The sequence below is a fragment of the Schistocerca nitens genome, chromosome 2 (assembly GCF_023898315.1).
Source record: "Schistocerca nitens isolate TAMUIC-IGC-003100 chromosome 2, iqSchNite1.1, whole genome shotgun sequence".
NCBI classification, from domain to species: domain Eukaryota; kingdom Metazoa; phylum Arthropoda; class Insecta; order Orthoptera; family Acrididae; genus Schistocerca; species Schistocerca nitens.
This window is the reverse complement of record NC_064615.1, coordinates 642553595-642576114: the sequence shown is the minus strand read 5'-3', so window position 1 is coordinate 642576114 and position 22520 is coordinate 642553595. Positions and strand designations below refer to the sequence as shown.

Genomic DNA, 22520 nt, shown 5'->3' with positions numbered 1-22520 from the left:
CAAATGCATCACCACAGCCTAACCTCTCTCAACATCTGAAGATGACCAGAGGCTTAAATTGTCTCCCTCTGCGACAGAAGGAGGTCAACTAGGTGTTTGAAAACTTCAGATATTTCAATGCAATGTAAGTCAAGCAATGCGTTACAGCAGATTACTGTTCTAGAACTGAACATGATCAGTCCCATTTATTGCACATACTCACACCCATATTAGAAGATATATTGTGCATGTTTGGTTAGTGGCTCCATTTAGTGTAGTCCTCTCTACAACTCCAAGCAATTCCTGAATGAGTAAGACAATTAAAAGTGAAAAAAGTGCAGTAACTTTCTGATCATTCACTAATTCACCACCATATGACTAAATTATCATTACACACCTTTACAATATGTTGTCAATGATAGACAGCTGCAAGATTTACCACTCCAGGAAGTTTCCACCAAACATTACATGGGTGATTGACAATAACACCCTTACAAATCAAACACTTCCCAGTCATTGTTTACAGGAACTATTTTACATAAAATCTCACTTAACAGCTGAAAATAAATGCCCATTTTGTAAACTGAAAATAACACCATTATATAAACAAGGGCTCAGTGAAGTTATTTGATCTTTTCACATAAGGAAACTGGACATTTAATGATGGGGAGGTGTAGTCAATCTGCAAACTGAAAAGATAGCGGCACTCATGGTGGAGGAAGTTGCCTCTTCGAAAAGGACGCTACAGTTGCAATACGGGATGACTACCTGTAATTGTTTCTTGTGACAGAGTTGAGTAGATAGAGTGGGGAATCTCCTGTTTGGTCTTCAGTTTGCAAATCTCTGAAAGAGAGACGTGCATGAACAATTATTGGTGATCTACCATCCCTTGTGCTTCTACCGCACAATTTTATGAAAAACATCTCCTAACTATTATCTGTGACCTCAAATACTATACTGAAGACATTACTCACATTCTTCATCGTTTTTCCACATTTATTGCACTGTTCTCACCAGACTCCCTGTTGGCCGCTGTGGATTTGACATCCTTATACACCAACATCCCCTATACCATTCCCAATGCCCTCCTGATACCAAACCCACCATCTATTTCCAATTTTCCTAGCCAACCACATCCCAAAATACAATTATTTCACTTTCAAGGGCCAAACCTATAAAAAAAATCCACAGTAGGAATCCTTCCTATCCAGTCAATACCAAAAATCCATGTCTGGTTCAGATAAACTGATGACATTTTCACGACCCGGACTTCTGTCAAGGACAAACTTCGCTGTTTCCTCCATAATCTCAAACAGCTACTCCAAATCCATTTAACTTGGCCCTTCTCAAATCAACGAGCCACATTCCTAGACAACAGGGCTTGTAAGAATTAGCTCTAACCATGCCCTGAGATGAGGGATATCCTTCCCACATAACCTAAAGTTTGTTCCTCCATCCAACCAACCTACAGAATATCCTTGTCCACCACTACTGAAATCTTGCTTCCATTCCTGCACCCCATGGGTCATACCCATACACCTACCCACTATCTCCTACCACAGTCCAGTCAGGCATTTCCTACCCGATAAAAGGCAGGCTAGATGTGAATGCAGCTGTGTTATATGTATTATTGTATAGGCTTCCACGTGAGCATTACTGGTAATCAATTGTCTTATTCACACGAATGGCCACTGCCGAACCGTGACAAATCGAAACCTGACCATCTAGCTGTGCCCCATGACACAAATTACTTCAATAGCTCCTTCACTACACAGTCCATTTGGATACTCCCTCCTAGCGCAAGTTTTTCTAAACTCCACAGGTGGGAATTGTCTCCACCTCACATTACCTTTTCCCTTCTCTCTTCTGCCACTGTCAACACCTATGCTTCCCAACCAGATCATGTAATGCCTTCTTCTACTCCCCAAAAATTCTCTCTCTCTCTCTCTCTCTCTCTCTCTCTCTCTCTCTCTCTCTCTCTCTCTCCCCCCCCCCTCCATGTCTCCCTCTCTCCTTTCTTCCCCTCCCTTTCTGACCTATCCCTCTCTCTCTATATCTTTTGTAAACTCTACTCTCTGAACTTATTTTGTCTTGTACAGCCACTGAGTCAGCTGTCCAAAGACCAGCCTTGCACTCTCCCACTAACCCATCCTTGCCTCGTACATCCTTTCCTACCCACCTCCCCAGATCTATCAGCCTAGGTAACTGCTCTCAATAATCAATGATCATTCTCGTCACAGGAGTGTGCATTTGGGCATCTGTAAGACTGTGTGTTTGAGTATGTACTTTCACTAGAAAAAGACGCAAGCTTCAAATCTGGTGAACACTGTTTTCTGTTACATATGTCCATGCCCTATACATTAGTCCGCTACAGGTAAGTAGTTACTTTTTTTAACACATTGTTCCAGCCAGGAATTTCCATTATTGTTATCCTCAGTTATTTGTTGGGTATATTCCAACTTTTGTCTTCCTTTACATTTTTCCACCCTCTACAGCTCCCTCAAATACCTTTCAAGTTATTCCTTACTGTCTTAACAAGTGTCCTACCCTTCTGTCCCTTTCCTCATAAATGTTTTCCACATGTTCCTCTTCCAGCTGATTCTACAGAAAACTCATTTCTCACCTTATCCATCCAGATAATTTTTAACATCTTCTATGGCATCACATCTCAAATACTTCAATCCTCTTCTTTTCCTGTTTTCCCACCATTCATGATTCACTTCCATTCAATGTTGTGCTTCAATGTATGCCCTCAGAAATTTTTTCCTCAAAATAAGGCCTAAATTTGATATTAGTCCTCTTTACCAGTGCTAGTCTGCTTTTCACATCATTCTTGCTTTGCCCACCATGCATGTTCACCAATTATGCCTCTGACCTATCATGAAACTAGAGCAGACAAAACAGATGGAAAGAAACTGTAGCTTCCTTGGACCATATTCACTCCAGCAAAAAGGCCTGGTCCTTAATCAGAAAGATGGATACAGTAAACATCAACACCAGACAAAAATGTAACCCAAATTTAGATGATATGGCCAATTACATGATCTCCGTCTCCAAGTCAACATGAAATAAACACATCAGAGAGCACTGAGATGCTGGAGTTGGTGGTCATGTGTGAATGATTTTGTGTGTGTGTGTGTGTGTGTGTGTGTGTGTGTGTGTGTGTGTCACCCCCACCCTCCGCGCTCTCTCTCTCTCTCTCTCTCTCTCTCTCTCTCTCTCTCTCTCTCCCCCCCCCCCTCTCCCCTCCCGACGAAGGCGGCGGCTGAAAGCTACATCATGTGAGTGTGTCTTAATCATGCCTGTCTGCAACTTGACATGTTTTCTTTAAGGTAAGTAGCAATCTATCTTTTCCTACATCACTGATATTCTTACCTGGAGTTTACATTGTTTGATTTCATCAAAAGAGAAGTCTGACATCTCCTCAGTGTAAAAAATGGCCGGTTCCACAAACATCTGATTTTTCCACCAACTTCAATTCAAAGAAATCACAGAACCTATACACAACACGTAACATAGAAAAGCAAAAGCTGTTGAAGGTATTTACCATGGGTTCCCGTTGCACTATAGTCCTGCTACTGTCAAATGGCTGAACACCTTTCCAAAAATTTTAGAGACAGGTCCACTGCCACCTCTCTTCAAAAAAAACTACAATCATTGCTATGCTAAAGCCAAACAAATGTCCCACAAAAGTTGAGAAACTACCTCCCCATTGCTCTCCCTAGTGTCTCGTTCAAGCTGCTGCAGAGGCTCATTCATTACAGAATCTGCTCAGTCATCAACAAATACGTCCGCTCAGAGGATGCTGGGATTAGACCTGGAAGAGGATGTGAGTAACAGGTACTAACAATAGCAAATAATACTGAAAATGGCTTTTAGAAAAAAAAGAAGAAGAAGATAAACATGGGGGCTTCACTGATTAATTGCAGTCTACAATACCATCTGGTGTGACAAACTCCTGCTCAAATTCATCAGTGCCATTTCATGTCTGAAACTAATCACTCGAATTGGCAACTTACTGAACAATAGATATTTCCAGGTGTTCTCTGAGAACTTAACAGGTTTTTTATTTGTATAACATTCAATCTCCCAGAAGTAAATCCCAGGAAATTGCTGAATGTGTGGGGAGCAAAAAATATCAATCATTTCAGAAAATTCATCATCAGAACACCAGCAACTGCCATATAGAAACAAGATGCCCGCAATAATTAATGGCAGGAAATTTCCTTGAAGCATCACTAAATAATTAATCGAACAACAGGTTTCCATCTAACCTGATGGCAAAGATGAATACTGAATTGATCGGAACTGATCAGGGTAGATGTGGAACATTGCTGCACCCATGATGGAAGTCCTTCCATGACTGTGGCTGTGGTGAAAAGCAGCAAACAGTATATCATACAACATTGCACTGTTCTCTCACAGAATTCACAGGGACCATGGACGACCTTTAGAATTTCCCCGCAGAAGATTCTGACTGGATTCTGTTGCCTATGACTTCGTGCACGACGGTTACGAGAAGTGGACTACAGCGTGGTGTGGCAACTGTCATCATAGGAAAGTTTAATAGGAGCAGAAACGATTAACAAACAAGTTAACACAGCAAACAAAAGATTTACTTAACTTTTATTTCTCCAATTGAACAAAGACTCATTACAAATAATGCAGCAAAAATTAGAGTTCAGCTCAAACAATAGCAACTAGGATGGGACTCGCTGTACTAAGCTTGAACCACGGTATTGTAGCCATGAGGTTCAAAATGTAAATGGATTGAGTGGCTGCCACCGGCTGTGCTGTATTGCGGCAGAAGAGGGTGCTCTTAGTCCTGAGCTGCTCAAGACATGGTTTAGTGGGCGCACAGCATTGGGTTCCCTAGATCATGCACAACCATTATTGGTATCTAACAGGAACTTGCAATTCTGCTCCCATGACACGCTTGGGGCGATATGTGATAGCACAGATTTCACACCTGGACTTATAGCTACAAGCACATTATGAACGTGAGACTGTAAAAAATGTGTGTATCTGTTGTAAATTTTTGTCTGGTATTTTCTCCTGTCATTATATGATAAATAAAATTTTTTAGAAGGAAAGTAGCTACTCACCATGGAATGAAACAATATTATGAGAAGGAAAGTTACTACTCACCATATAGCAGAGATGCTGAGTCGCAGATACGCACAACAAAAAGACTCACAATTAAAGCTTTCTGCCATTGGCCTTTGTCAACAATAGATACACTTATGACCCCCCCTCCCCCACATATACCTCTCTCTCTCTCTCTCTCTCTCTCTCTCTCTCTCTCGCACCAAAGCAATTCACATATAAGATTGCAGTCTCAGGCAACTGTGTGTGAATTGTGTCTGCGCGAAAGAAAGAGAGAGAGAGAGAGAGAGTGTGTGTGTGTGTGTGTGTGTGTGTGTGTGAGAGAGAGAGAGGGGGGGGGTGGCATGTGTCTATTGTTGTCAAAGGTCAATGGCAAAAACCTTTAATTGTGAAAGTCTTTTTGTTGTGCCTATCTGCGACTCAGCATCTCTGCTATATGGTGAGTAGCAACTTTCCTTCTCATAATATTGTTTCATTCCATCCTGGATTTTCCATTGTTTGAAATAATAATTTTATCACCAATCTCTTTTCTGCTAGTACTCATTACTTCCATCCCTCTTTGGTTTATTCTCAATTCGCAGTCTTTGCTCAACGGACTGTTCCTTCCATTCTGTTCAAATTACTGATTCTTTTTAATTTCTGTCCATTGGTTCTTCAATGTACAGGTTGAACAGTAGAAGCAAGAGACCGCATCCCTGTTTTACACCCTTTTTAATCCAAATACTGCATTCTTCGTCTTCCATTCTTAATTTTACCTTTTGGCCCTTGTTCACACAGCTCACACCTATTTTCCTGATAATTTCAAACTCCTTGCACCACTTTACATCTTGAGTTTTGTTATGTCTTTTTTCCATTATCACGCATAAGGTCAGAACTGCCTCTCTGTTTCCTTCATCTTTCCTAAAGCTATCTAACAGATCCTCAATTTTCTTTTCTACTCTTAGGGTTAGTGTTGTTTAACGTCCCGTCAACAACGAGGTCATTAGAGATGGAGTGCAAGCTCGGGTTAGGGAAGGATGGGGAAGGAAATCGGCCGTGCCCTTTCAAAGGAACCATCCTGGCATTTGCCTGAAACGATTTAGGGAAATCACGGAAAACCTAAATCAGGATGGCTGGAGACGGGATCGAACCATCGTCCTCCCGAATGCGAGCCCAGTGTGCTAACCACCGTGCCACCTCGCTCGGTTTTTCTACTCTTCTCTACTTTAATTTTGTCAGCAACTTTTACGCATGTGCTCTTAAGCTGAATTCTCACACTTACCTGATCTTGCTGTTTTTGTGATTGTGTGGATGACATTTTTCTGAAAATCTGGTGGAATTTTTCCTGACACAGATTCTACAGATCAACTTGAGTAGTCGTTTGGTTGCCACTTCCCCAGTGATTTTAGAAAGTCCAAAGGAATCTTATACATCCATTCTGTCTTATTTCCACATCTTTGTTAAATTGACTGAAATACTAGATCCCCTGTGTCTTCTGTATGAACTCCCATTTCTCCTTCCATCATGTCATCAAAACATTCCTTCGCTTTGTGTGGCCTTCAATGAATTTTTTCCATCTATTTGCTTCCTCTCCTGTGTTTAAGAGTAGAATTCTTCTTGCATTCTTGATGTCAATACCTTTGCTTTTAATTTCACTGGAGGCTGTTTTGACTTTTCTGTATACTGACTCAATCTTATGACTACCATTTCTATACCTTTGCATTTTTGTGGGCAGTTTCACTTTGGCTTCGATTTACTTATTACTTATTTAAGTGACATATTGCTGTATTCCTCTCTTTCCCTGAACATTTAGTAATTCTGTTCAAAAAAATATTTCCTATCCAGACAATTAACAAAAAAATTATGTAAATCATATGGTTCCTCTCCAAACAGTCATTTCATGTCAAATTCTATTCAATTGAAGAATTTCTTCTGATGCACAAGATTTCATCACAGTTACCTTTTTTTGTACTTTTTATTTATCAGTCCAATGTAATCCAGCTTGAATCTTCAATGTCTTCTCCTCCTCACCTCTTAATTTTTTATCACTGTATTCGCTATTACTAGTGAAATTTATTGTAAAACTGAATTAGACTCTCTCTTCATTCATCCACCAAACCCATACTCCATCATAACTCTTTTTCCTTCCCCTACTCCAGAATCCAGATCACCCACGATTATTAGATTTCCCTCTGCCTTTCGATACTGAATTATACGTTTAATATCCTCATACTTTCTGTATACCTTCATGTTCTGCTTGTGATGCCGGCATGTGTATCAGACCTAAAGTTATTGGCATTGGTATGTCACTAATTACGATGGGAATAATATTATCAGTGAGCTGTAACTCAGCAGTAACACACTCTCCGCCCTACTTTCTTGTTTATGACAAATCTTACTCAGATTACACCATTCTCTGCTGCTGCTACAATTACCCTGTATTTGTCTGACAAGAAATCCTTGCCTTCTTTCCATTTTATTTCATCAGCACCCAATACACTTATGCTGAGCCTCTACCTTTCTCTTCTCAGATTTTCTACCTTCATTGTTACATTCAAATTATATGACATTCCACACTGACATATAAGTTTTTATCATTTTGTTGGTTATTAAATCTTTTTCTCTTAGTCTCCTTATAGTGTCCCCATAGATACTCTTGACAACTAAATACACTGATGAGCAAGAGAGACTAGTACACCTGCCTAATATTGTGTAGCGCCCCCAAGAGCATGCAAAAGTGCTGCAGCACAATGTGGCATGGACTCAACTAATGTCTGAAATAGTGCTGGAGAGAACTGACACCACGAATCCTGCAGCTTTGTCCATAAATCTGTGAAAATACGAGGGGTGGAGATCTCTTCAGAAAAGCATGTTGCAAGGTATCCCAAAAATGGCTCTGCGCACTATGGGACTTAACATCTGAGGTCATCAGTACCCTAGAACTTAAAGAACTATTTAAACCTAACTAACCTAAGGACATCACACACATCCATGCCCGAGGCAGGATTCAAACCTGTGACCATAGCAGTTGCACGGTTCCAGACTGAAGCGCCTAGAACCGCTCGGCCACAGAGGCTGACTCAAGGCATCCCAGATTTGCTCAATAATGTTCATGTCTGGGGAATTTGGTGGCCAACGGAAGTGTTTTAAACTCAGAAGAGAGTTACTGGAGCCATTCTGTATCAATTCTGGATATGTGGGGTTTGTATTGTCCTGCTGGAATTGCCCAAGCCCATCGGAATGCACAATGGACATGAATGAATGCAGGTGATCAGCCAGGTTGCTTACGTGCATGTCACTGGGCAGAATCGTATCTAGACATATCAGGGACACACATAACTCCAACTGCAAATGCCCGATACCAGTACAGAGCCTCCACCAACTTGGCCAGTCCCCTGCTGACATGTGGGTTCCATGGATTCATGAGGGAGTCTCCAACCCATACAAGTCGAACCGCTCGATACAATTTGAAGTAAGACTCATTAAACCAGGCAATGTGTTTCCTGTCATCAACAGTCCAATGACAGTGTTGACAGGCCCAGACAAGGCATAAAGCTTTCTGTCATGCAATCATAAAGGGTACACGAGTGGACCTTCTGCTCCAAAAGCCCACTGGTTCACATGCTGACACTCATTGATGGCCCATGCAGAAATTTGCAGAAGGGGTGCACTTCTGTCACACTGAATGATTCTCTTCAGTCGTTGTCGGTCCCATTCTTGCAGGATCTATTTTCGGCTGCAGTGACGTCGGAGATTCGATGTTTTACCAGATTCCCGATATTCACTGTACAATTGTGAAATGGTCGTACAGGAAAATCCTAACTTCATCACTACCTCGGAGATGCCGTGTCCCATCACTTGTGAGCTGACTACAACACCACATTCAAACTCACTTAAATTTCGTAACTTGCCACTGTAGCAGCAGCAACCATCTAACACTGTGCCAGACACTAGTTGTATTATATAAGTGTTGCTTACCGCAATGCTGTATTTTGCCTGTTTACATATATCTGTATTTGAATACACATGCCTATACCAGTTTCTTTGGCGCTTCAGTGTATAAAATATACAATTTGTATGGATTTTTGTTAAAACTGAAATATTATTCTGATACTAGAAACAGTGGTGAAATCTGTAATTACGTACATTTAGTCAAGATTTTGTTTATGGTTGCAAGGACTATGTCAAGGACATGTATAGAAGACGCCAACATGTGCCGTAAAATGAGGCGACGCCAATCATATAGTGTCAATCCCATCAATTACCCATTTTACCACATTTGGATAACTGAGCTCAGCATTTTAACAAGCACATTACAGCTGAGCATTGTCGTGAATTCTTGACGAATCCATCAACAATACTGGCATGTTGGAAAGCACGCAACTAGCAAATCGCATTGTCAGTAGGTGTGTGATTCTTGTGCTACACTCGTGTAGTCAACACAACAGTGCAAAAACTTCTGCTGGCACCTGTTACTTTCAAAGAGTAACTGGTAAGTTGCAATATTACTGCTTGCATATGAACATCTTAAGTGATTGATACACTTTCTCTTCCCCCCCCCCCCCCCCCACCTCTAATCTGCTGTCACTATGCAGGCCTAATTACAAAATTGCACTTTTGTACGGTGAAACCGATCATGCGAGTATACCAAAAGGTTCTGGGACCAACATGGAAATCTAGCTACAAACCAGAATTTATTCTAAATGTGGTGAGATCTGTCACAGGAAAATTAAGCATTCAGAAAGCTTCAGAGCAATACGCAGTTCCATATACCACATTAAATGACAAACTCAAGGAAAGGTACAAATACAAAATAGGGAGCCATCTAACATTAATCACTAGAGAGGAAAAAAGCCTGGTTGAAGGATTATTATGTTGTTGGAAATGGGGGTTTCCTTTGAAGAATAATGATGTTAGGGACATTGTAAAGGCATATCTCAATCGAGCAGGGAAAAAATATTTCGTGACAATCAATCTGAGCAAGAGTGGGTAAAATATTTTCTGAAAAGAAATAAAGAACTAACGGTTGGAGTAAGTGAAATGTGAAGAGGGAAACGCAGCAGTTACCCAAGTAACAATGACTGATTATTTTAAAAACCTCGAAGTGACCTTGAGTGCTGTACCTCCCTCCAACATTATGAACTATGACGAGACAAACTTTTGTGGCAATCCTGGACAAGTGAAAGTAGTAGTGAAGTGAGGAACAAGACGTCCTGAAAGGACAGTAGAGAGTTCTAAGTCAAGTATCAGTGTGATGATAGGAGCAGCTGCCAATGGCTCAGTCCTCCCACCATACACAGTTTATGGGGCAAAACACAGATACGATACATGGACTGAAGAGGACGTAACTGATGCAGGTTCTAATAGGAATCAAAGTGCTTGGTTTGACCTAACAATGTTTCAGTCATCGTTTGTTGAAATTGTCTTGCCTTATGCATATCAATTAGAAGATCTAAGGTGATTATAGGTGACAATCTCTCAAGTCATCTGTGATATAAAATGATTAAACAGTGCCAGGAGCAGGACATCAAATTTGTGCTTCTACCACCTAATTCTACTCATTTGTGTCAGCCACTCAATGTGGCCTTCTTTAGACCTTTAAAACTTGCTTGGAGAACTGTCCTAGATGATTGGAAAAGGAAGAATGGAGGAGTTGTGCCAGAATTCAAATTTCCTAGGTTGTTGAAAAAAAACCTTTGAAAATATAGCTATCATGTCCAAATCAAATGTAATATCTGGGTTCAGAAAAGCAGGAATTTTTCCTTTCTGTCCTGATAAGGTCATTTCACAGATTCCAGAAGTAACTGATAACAATGCACATGGCACCAGCTCATCAGAAGCTTCTTAGGCAGCAGTCTTCAAAATGCAGTTGAAACAGATGTGCTCTAATGAAACAAAAGGGAAGCCACACCAGGCAAAAAGTTTAGCATGAACTCCAGGAAAAGGAAGTGTTATCAGTGACTTTAATGAAAATGATAGTGGCGGGACTGCAAGCAGGGAGTCTCTATCCAGAACATCTAACAGCGACCTAGAACAGCACGAGTCAAATGAAAATTAAGAAATGGACAAAAAAAAAAAAAAAAGATTTCACCATAGTAAAATTTCCTACGAAAAAAAGGATCAGGTTTTTTATTAGTAAAATTGAAAGCATCTCTAATGACACCTATGACATGACATTTCTGAGAAAGAAAGTTCAGAAATTGACAATGCAACTTAGGTAGAAAGAGCCCAAATTATTAAAAAAACTTGTTCCACAACATAGAAGGCGAGGTAAACTTATTTTTGAGGGATAGATGATTATGGCATTGAGTAAATTCTTTTCACATTGACAACATACAATAACTAAAAATTAATATTTGTTTCTCAAATTTCGTGACTACAAGTGTTTTTATAGCAAAAATCAGAAGTTTAATGTGCTTGTAAATTTTTGTTTAGTCTAGAAACTGTAAAATTTTGTTGCAAATACAGCAATATAATTTTCAAAAATCAAAATAGTGATCGGATCCACTCCATGGAAGTCTGATTCTGTTCCTGCATACAAAATACAATGGTGATCAGATTTGCCACAACTGAAGAGTTGAAACCGATCAGCAATTAACTGAAAATAATAACTGCAATTATACATTAAAATATTGTAATACACGAATATACAGGGTGTTACAAAAGGGTACGGCCAAACTTTCAGGAAACATTCCTCACACACAAAGAAAGAAAATATGTTATGTGAACATGTGTCCGGAAACGCTTACTTTCCATGTTAGAGCTCATTTTATTACTTCTCTTCAAATCACATTAATCATGGAATGGAAACACACAGCAACAGAACGTACCAGCGTGACTTCAAACGCTTTGTTACAGGAAATGTTCAAAATGTCCTCTGTTAGCGAGAATACATGCATCCACCCTCCGTCGCATGGAATCCCTGATGCGATAATGCAGCCCTGGAGAATGGCGTATTGTATCACAGCCGTCCACAATACGAGCACAAAGAGTCTCTACATTTGGTACCCGGGCTGCGTAGACAAGAGCTTTCAAATGCCCCCACAAATGAAAGTCAAGAGGGTTGAGGTCAGGAGAGCGTGGAGGCCATGGAGTTGGTCCGCCTCTACCAATCCATCGGTCACCAAATCTGTTGTTGAGAAGCGTACGAACACTTCGACTGAAATGTGCAGGAGCTCCATCGTGCATGAACCACATGTTGTGTCGTACTTTTAAATGCACGTGTTCTAGCAGCACAGGTAGAGTATCCCGTATGAAATCATGATAACGTGCTCCATTGAGCGTAGGTGGAAGAACATGGGGCCCAATCAAGACATCACCAACAATGCCTGTCCAAACGTTCACAGAAAATCTGTGTTGATGACGTGACTGCACAATTGTGTGCGGATTCTCGTCAGCCCACACATGTTGATTGTGAAAATTTACAATTTGATCTCGTTGGAATGAAGCCTCATCAGTAAAGAGAACATTTGCACTGAAATCAGGGTTTAACACATTGTTGGATGAACCATTAGCAGAAGTGTACCCGTGGAGGCCAATCAGCTGCTGATAGTGCCTGCACACACTGTACATGGTACGAAAACAACTGGTTCTCCCGTAGCACTCTCCATACAGTGACGTGGTCAACGTCTTGTACTGCAGCAACTTCTCTGACGCTGACATTAGGGTAATCGTCAACTGCACGAAGAATTGCCTCGTCCATTGCAGGTGTCCTTGTCGTTCTAGGTCTTCCCCAGTCGCAAGTCATAGGAAGGAATGTTCCGTGCTCCCTAAGACGCCGATCAATTGCTTCGAACGTCTTCCTGTCAGGACACCTTCATTCTGGAAATCTGTCTCGATACAAACGTACCGCGCCACGGCTATTGCCCCGTGCTAATCCATACACCAAATGGCCATCTGCCAACTCCGCATTTGTAAACATTGCACTGACTGCAAAACCACGTTCGTGATGACCACTAACCTGTTGATGCTACGTACTGATGTGCTTGATGCTAGTACTGTAGAGCAATGAGTCGCATGTCAACACCAGCACCGAAGTCAACATTACCCATTCCTTCAACTGGACCAACTGGTGGCGAATCGAGAAAGTACAGTACATACTGACGAAACTAAAATGAGCTCTAACATGCAAATTAAGCGTTTCCAGACACATGTCCACATAACATCTTTTCTTTATTTGTGTGTGAGGAATGTTTCCTGAAAGTTTGGCCGTACCTTTCTGTAACACCCTGTATATGATTATCAAGGTTGCGAAATTAACATACCGAATTTTTATTCCGATATCACAACAGTAATTAGACGAAATTTAAAAAATAAAATGCCGTTTTCGATCGATTTCACCTCATTCTATGGTAATTCCTGGCTACTATCAATTAATACATATAAAATTGTGCGATAAGATTATCGCTGGGGGTTCTGTTCATTTTGCTCTCTCTTGCTAATGTCTTGTTTTGTTCGCTTGCTACTAACCTGCTGCACTCGACGTGAGACATAGCGAATTACTTATTTAGGTCTCTTATTCTGTTAAATTCAATTTATTCGGAAATGGAGACTTAGCAGTAAATGTGGTTACATGTTTTCATTTATAAAAATGTAATTTCCATTCACCGTATTCTTGAGTTTTCAGCATTTTTAGCACACGCTGCTGCAGAGGCAAGTAACATCGCTGGCCTCCTTGTCCGTCATTATGCGGCAATTTTAATTTTCAGTGATTATTTGTGAAATAATGCAAACTAAGCACACAGAAAATTAAATTATCAATCCATATGAGTTCTGAGATCCATCACAAATATTTATCTATAAAAGGCATAGAACTGATGTAATTAAAAAGTCCAGAATCGATAACAGCCTGAAGGTAAAATAAATAATTTTCAGTTTATGCTGCTGTAAAATTGGAAGATACTGAACCTTAAAAACCTTACTGTTATATGTGGATATTTTGCAGTATTGAAATTGTGCTTTGGTGTTATCTAATTCACACTTTATGTGCACATAGTAAAGTATGCTTAATGTTGCAAGATTATTTTTCTTGCACAGACAGACTAAATTATTTTCATTTGTACCAGAATACTTTTAAAAACTTAAACTCCAGTTACTAGTCTCATGTAGTTCGCGAACGAACAAGTTCGGAAGAGCACTCCTACAGGCGAACTACGTGAACTAGTTCACGGATAACCTTGCTACTTAGTTCGTTCACTCTTTTCCGAAGACCGACGGACAATAGCGACACAAAGCGAGAGCCCACAGTAGGACTGATATTTCTGTGGGAAATGCGGTCCCCATTCTTCACGCTTATCCGCCCTCAAACCTGCTACCCATACTAATATACATATACTTTGATCCCTGTCGCTCCTCGCCAATTTTAGTGAGTTTTCGCCCTCCGCTATCATTGTCTTTCTCAGATTTCATCTTGTTTTTTCCCCGTGTGCATCCATTTCATTTTTTCGTGATCTTCCATACGTATTTGGGTGTATTTCTGCATAATTTTTCAGCATAGATCCTTGCTCTTTCCATCTGTGTCAATACAGAAAAGTTTCCTTATCCCTAGCCAGATCCCAGTCCCACATACAGCTCCTGCATTGTTGCTTCTATCATGAAATCCCCCCTAGTTGCCTTACCATCAAATTAACCATCTCTGGTTGCCACCCCTCCTTCCACAATGACCTCTACCTGTTTAGAATACGCCAATCCTTAGCCCTCACCAACATAGTCCTGTGAAACCATATCAACCAAGCCCAATCCTCCTTGCAGCGCCTTCTATCCATCCGCAAAATTCTCCTGCTATGTAATCCCAAATTCCTGGAACCCATAACATGCATTGAAAATATTGCCCTGCAGGAACTTTTGCAACATGCACAATTCCACCTCAAAAAGCTTTCCATCCTGCTCACTTCCTACTCCTGCCTTGGAGTACCACTGTCCACCATCTCTAAAACAACTTCCAAACTTCCCCCACGTCCCCTCATAGTTGACAAACCCTGTCTCGTAAACCTACTACACTTACCCCACCCTCCAAAACTCCCTCCCACCACCACACAGAACCCAGTACCTAAATAGACCCACAACACAATCATGAACCTTTCCTACAGAAGCCTTAGTCCCACAGAAATTTCAGTCCTTTCCAAAGGCCTCACCTTTTGCCCCACTCCCTAATTCAGTCATGCAGGACTTGTTAGAGACCTTCCCTCCTCCTCCCGGTCCCTACTGTGGGAACACTTTCTCGCCACAAACCCAACCAATCAGGCTCAACCAAAGACCTATACTTAACCTTGCCTAACTCAGTTCACTCTATCCAACCGTGATCCGCCCCCACTGCCTCCAAACCACCCCCTGTTAACTTTCCAGAATTTCTTAACCTCCAACCTTGCCTCACCATCAGTCTCCAAATCCCTCAACATGCAAACTAACCTTACACCTGCAGAAAGAACTGCAGTCCACCATCTAAGAATGGATCCTGACCTTATAATCCTACCTGCAGACAACGGCTCCGTGACCGTTGTTTTGATCTGCAAGGATTACCTGGCGGAAGGACTCTGTGAGCTGTCAGATACTTCCACTTACAAATCTTGCCACAGTGACCGCATTCCAGTACAGTGACCCCATTCCAGTAATCCAGCAGGATCTCCAGTCACAACTCAAATCCTTAGGCCCATCCCAGAACCTCTCTCCAGAGTACATGTCTCTACTTACCCCTACCACTGCCCGCACTCCCACCTTCTACATGCTTCCTACAGTCCATAAACCCAACTACCCAGGACGACCCATTGTGGCCTGTTACTGTGCCTCCACTGAGAGAATCTCTGCTCTCTTAGACCAACACCTTAAACCTATTACCTGGAACCTATCCTGCTATTAAAATATACCAACCATTTCCTCCACTGACTCTCCACAGTTCCTGTCCCTTTACCACACGGTGCCCTGCTCATAACTCTTGTGCCTCCTCCCTGTACACTAACATTCATAATGTCCATGGCCTTACTGCTATTGAACACTACCTTTCCAGACACCTTATGGATTCCAAACAACCACATCCTTTCTAGTCACCATGACCAACTATATCCTCACCCATAATTACTTCTCCTTTGAGGGCATTACCTACTAACAAATCTGGGGTATGGCTATGGGTGCCCGCATGGCATCATCCTATGCCAACCTATTCATGGGCCATCTAGAGGAATCTTTCCTAAAAACCCAGAATCCTAAACCCCTCACCTGGTTCTGATTCATTGATGACATCTTTGCTACCTGGATTGAAGGTGAGGACACCCTATCCACATTCCTCCAGAACCTCAACTACTTCTCCTCCATTTGCTTTGCCCTTTCATACAGCCTAGCCACCCATGGTCGTCGCACCTGCAGTGACGAGTAGTCCCTCTCAACATATACCAAGGGACTCACTGAAGCCTTCACTGACCGTAATTATCCTCCCAACCTTGAACATAAACAAATCTCCCGTACCTTATCTTACCAGCCTCCCACCACCTCCCAAAGTCCAGCCGCAGGAAGCATTCCTCTCTTAACTCAGTACCATCCGGGACTGGAGCAACTGAATTACATTCTCCATGAGGGTTTCACAATTACCTCACGTCAGTCCCTGAAATGAGAAATGTCCTTCCCACTATCCTTCCCATCCCTCCTACAGTGGTATTCCGCCATCCACCGAACCTAGACAATATACTCGTCCATCCTTACACAATCCCTGCTCCCAATCCCTTACCTCATGGCTCATACCCCTGTAATAAATCTAGATGCAAGACCAAAAAAAACGGCTCTGAGCACTATGGGACTCAACATCTTAGGTCATAAGTCCCCTAGAACTTAGAACTACGTAAACCTAACTAACCTAAGGACATCACACACACCCATGCCCGAGGCAGGATTCGAACCTGCGACCGTAGCAGTCCCGCGGTTCCGGGCTGCAGCGCCAGAACCGCTAGACCACCGCGGCCGGCAGATGCAAGACCAGTCCCACATCCTCCTACCACCACCTACTCCAGTCCGGTCACTAACATTACCTATCCCATCAAAGGCAGGGCTACCTGTGAAACCAGTCATGTGATTTACAAGCTAAGCTGCAACCTCTGTGCTGCATTCTATATAGGCATGACAACCAACAAGCTGTCTCCCGCATGAACAGCCAACAACAAACTGTGGCCAAGAAACAAGTGGACCACCCTGTTGCTGAACACGCTGCCAAACATGATATCCCTCATCTCAATGACTGCTTCACAGCCTGTGCCATATGAATCCTTCCCACCAACACCAGCTTTTGCGAACTGTGCTGGTGAGAACTTTCCCTACAATACATCCTACATTCCCGTAACGCTCCTGGCCTCAACGTTTGTTAGTCACTGTCCTCACCCATCCAGCCCCTCCGTTCCCACTCCAGCACTATATAGCTGTCATTTCACCGCCACACTCAGTCTTTTAATTTCTTTTTCTTTTTATTTCTCTCCTTTCTGCTACTTACCTCCCCCCCCCCCTCTTCCCCACCTTCTCTCCCACCCTCCATCTAAACTGCAGCACTTCACTGTCCACCTCCCCCACCATACTATCCCCCCCCCCCTCCACCTGGTTGTCACTCCCATCATGCACTGGTACTGCTGCTCGCAGTGATATTTCAGTTGTCTGAGACTGCAGATGTGTGTGCAAGTTGCATTTGCATGAGAGTATGTGTGTGCGCATTTGTATATGTGTACCTATTGCTGACAAAGGCCTTAATGGCCGAAAGCTGTAAGTGTGTGAATCTTTTGTTGTGCCTATCGTGACTCGGCATCTCTGCTACATGGTGAGTAGCAGGTTTCCTTCTCTAATATTGTTACAATCTATCCTGGATTTTCCATTGTTTCATTTTCACTTGGATTTTCCATTGTTTCATTTTCATTAGAAATGTATGTTATTTAGAAACTGAAACACCCTCAATCCCAAAGAGCTTACACGCGTGTGTAACCAGTCTCAACATCGGAGAATGAGAAAAAATACTCACAATACGTTTTATGTGCTGGAGGATGCTGTTAATTTTGACTGAAAATCCGGAAATTTAATATTACTGGAAAAAGTACAATTTGAATTTTAGAAGCATTTAATGACAGATGTGGTGATATGCTCATTAGTTAACAACTTTGTTACTAAATTAGTTAAGACCTTTTCTGTGTGCACTAACAGGCAAGTGTTTAGCAATGAAAGACTGCTAATCACCATTTGCCTGCCTGTGTATACACAGCTGTCACTGACTGACAGAGATGGCTGTTCTTTGACAGTGATAATCTGTTGAAGTTTCAAAACTGAATCTTCTACAGTGGATACTACAAATTATATGTACCCTTGGTATCATTAAATAGTTTAAGATAGCAGTAGTTTCTGAGGATTTTATTGTTGCTTCAATTTTTCAAGGCTGCTGTTAATAAATGCAATGCAACGAGAACACCTTCCAAGTATAGCCCACAAATTATTCCTACTTGTTGTCCACGGAAAAAGTGTTCTATTACCGTGAAATGACAGCTGTGGCTGAAATTAATTTACATACCATATGGTCTGTATACAGGGGTGGACAAAAATATGGAAAAACCAAAAGCACTATACATTATCAAGACTAATATGACGCAGGAAAACCCTCAGGCTTTCAAAACTGTTACTAGTCATTTAAGAATGGATAAATAATGGTCATGTATGGTTTTCAAGGGAATCTTATACATTTCTTCCTGCAAAATAGTGGCAAGTTCAGGTAATAAGGATAGAGGTGGATAGTGATCATGCCCCCTTCTCTCCAAAGTAGACCAAAGGGTCAATGAAACTGAGATCCAGTGACTGTGGTGGTCAGGGAAGATGTGACAATTCATCCTCCCCACCACTCAAAAATCAGTCCTGGACAATGCAAGCTGTGAGTATAGGGGCCCTGTCTTCTTGGAACACAGTATCAACATTGTGGAAAAAACACTGCACCATGGGATGGACCTGATCAGCAAAAACGGTCATGTAATTCTTGCCAGTGGTGTGACCTCGTGGTGTAACCACGGGGGCCATGGAATCGCATGATACAGCCGCCCAAATCATCACTGAACCCTCACCATTTTCACTCTTGAGACGTAAACTCGGCCAGAATTTGGAAACTGTTGAAACAAAACTCATACAACTAAATGACTCTTCCATTGCGCCACTGTCCAGGTTCTATGGCCTTGGCACAATGTTTCCTTGTTACTGGCATTTGCATCACCTGTGTTTTAAAATTCCAGCTCACTCTGCAATTCCCAGTTCATGGCACTCGGTCCATGTTGTTTTGTTGTTAACATGGTTTGCAAGTGAAGCATTAAGCTTTGCAGTGACTTTTGCAGCTGCCGTCCTCTTATTTTTTACCACAATCCTCTTCATTGACTGTCCATCATGATCACTCAATACACAACTTCTTCCAATCCTGATATTATATACACTATGTTCTCTTTTACTAAAGACTGAACTAAAACCACGAATGTGACAGTTAAGTTTTCATTACTTTGAACTTACCTTCTAAAAGCTTCAAAAGCATTGCGGGGAGCTGCTGGAATACTGCATTTTGGAGTCGCACTTTGTGTTGGCCAAAATCCAGTGGTAAGAACCCGCACACTCATGTCTACACCATGAAGATTTGTCTGTAAATCAATGAAGCACAAAAATTGCATAAATCTTGAGCCAGCTTAAGTCTGTGTTCCTAATGTATTTTATTTGCAGCAACAACACATATCTGGCAACTGTGGCATACAACTTGAGTATAACTACAATACGGAGAAGCTAGATTGCTATTCACCATGTAGAGGAGAACTGAGTCACAGATAGGTACAATGGGGAAAAAAAGATTCATTGTGCCTGTCTCTGACTCAACAGCTCTTCTATGTGGTGAGCTGCAACCTACCCCTTCCATATTGTTGTTATACCATCCTGGAATTTCCACTGTTAAATCTGAGAGAAACTGTTAAGAGAGGTACACTGTGTGTATGAATGCTTTTGTATAAAGGTCTATCATGACATCATCATAAATGTGTACTCATTACTTATTATCTGCAAATAACAGCAAGTAGCAAAATTCTGTGCAACTATTTCCCCGGTAAAACTTTGCAATGTTGGTGATAGAGGCAACAGAGACAGCATCGCATTCTGTGTTCCCAAACAGTACATCTTCATTCAACATTTGACAATTTAGGCTCACATCAAAGAACATTTTCAGTATCTTCTCACTACATACACTTCTTTGGAATAATAAAGAGCACTTATGTTTTGCTTAGCCAACATCTCTAGTTGTGCGAGAAATTTTGACAATGCACTGAAAAAAAGTTGTGTAAGCTTTGTTGAGAGTCATGGAAATGTATATACAGGAACTAGTAAGTATCATTAAATTGTGTTTACAATTCAAAATTAAATTGAAGTTAGTAAGTACTCAATTTGCAAGTCTGATGTCTGTAATCCAAGTGTACAATTCTGAATTATTTTTGAAATGAATTTTAATAAATAGCTGGCTTGCAACTTTCTTTCTCCACTTTGTTATTCAGGTATCTTTTCCATTGTTAAGAAATTACTTCACCTGTCACTGTTGATCTGAGGCAACTTTTAAGTCACTGCAAGGAGCTGAATGACCTATCAGAAGATGTTGATTATATTGGAACTGCTCTAAACAGAATGATCGCATGAATTAGTTGTCTTTCAGTAGAGGATAAATTACATGGTTGAACACTAGTGATAATGCTTCACAGCATTTTGAGATGTGCGAGAATCTTACCAAGATTTAAGTCTGCTCTGTGGACTCCAAGCGACTCTTATAAACATTGTGTAAATTGAAGATCTGTTTGGAAGCCATATATGAGGCTCTTAAGTGAGCATTAGCATGTAATACTTGGTGCAATGTGTATGATATTTTAAATAATGGTTATTTTACTTCTAAAATGCCAACATACTATGCCATGGATGTTCTGGGATTGTCTACGTATTATGTGACACTAATTATTGAATACACGGACAAGATTCTTGTAAGTGTAGTGCATGAGATAAGAAGATGGCAACATAGTTTGCCAAAATTGGAACTTTGAATAACTGCTGTACTAAAGTGATCACAGCATTTATAAGTTTGTTACTTCTATTTTCACATTGGTATCAGCAGTTGACCTTTGATTTTGGATTCATCTCACTGACACCACATAGTAGGATAACATCCACCTAAGTTCTTCCTTTTTGCAGACTCTAGAATTGTATCTGAGACGTGTTTCAGAATTACCGAGACTATTAGCACAGGGGATCACAGCTTCTTGAAACTCCATGTAGTGCAAGACTCACACAATAATTAGTGCAGTGGGTGTGACAGCTGTTTGGATGATCTTTAAAGAGGATTCCTTTCACACCCTTGTTCCACCCAGACACATTTGCTGCACAACCAAAACATTGGGCATGTAGCAACTCCATTCCTAGTAAGATCCTCAGAAGTGTATCTTTAATGCTAGTTGCCAGGGTTTGTACCCTGGAACCAAGTGAACTGCATGAAGTCAGAAAATTTGGGTCGACACAACGTACGTAAGGAGTCAACTACTGCTGTTGAGCTATGTCTGTTATTGAATCTGCCGTAACTCCATAAAAAGGAAAAATCTTTTATTTGCTCAGTGGTGTTTCACCGGATCATGTGGGCCATAATTTCCTGTATTTCAATTTGTATCCCTGGCTTCAACCACGTGTTGCCGCACTTCGGGATGATCTTCAGTTCCAGTACATTGCTCTTCTCGTAGAGAAGTGTCATACAGTTTCTAATTCTTGGCCTCTAAGTGAGTTTAATGTTCAACCCAGGAACCTCAGTTAACTGCAAATTACTATTTTATTTATTAATTTACCAATTTCTTTGGAATCGTGACCCAAAGCTACTCAGTCATGGAATGAGACAGTAAATGGTTCATATACTGCTGATTAGGAAATTTATGAACAAAATAATTAAAAAAATACGGAAAATTGTGTGGGTGTGTACAAATATATAACTCATTGTACAGAAAATTTCTCTACTACTGTGACGAATTCCTGTAGAGAATGGAAGGAATGTGCTACAAGGGAATATTTCAACTTAGATTTGACTAGTTAGAGTTTCTCGCTTAATTTTTCGGTCCCATTGAAAGTATTGTTGAAAATAAAACCTGCTGGATAGTGCACACCTTTTTGTACAATGTTTAAAGGAAATGTGCATATTGTTTTTCTGTCAACTGTTCACTAAATGAATATTACAGTTTTTCCTGAATGATTCAATATTGTGGAGATGAAATACATGCAGAGGGATGGGAAAGTTAGAATTCTGAGGCATATGAACAACAGTCTACACGAAGTTTGCGAACCGTAGATCAGCCTGACCATTTCCTACGCCCCCAAAACATAACACCACACGAGGTAACGGATTGGAAAGCAATCCTGGACACTCGATGCAGAGTGTGTGTGTGTGTGTTTCTTTCTAAAGAAGACTC

The 22520-nt window shown here is 41.1% G+C and overlaps 1 protein-coding gene across 1 annotated transcript in view; it reads right to left on the bottom strand.

The window, feature by feature from the left end:
• The window catches only part of LOC126236758 (cullin-3), a 297410-nt gene that overhangs the window by 46977 nt on the left and 227913 nt on the right, over positions 1-22520 (bottom strand). Inside the window, exon 10 of the mRNA XM_049946298.1 lies at positions 19564-19688. Coding sequence (XP_049802255.1) covers positions 19564-19688 — 125 coding nt within the window. The remainder of the gene's footprint in view (positions 1-19563; positions 19689-22520) is intronic.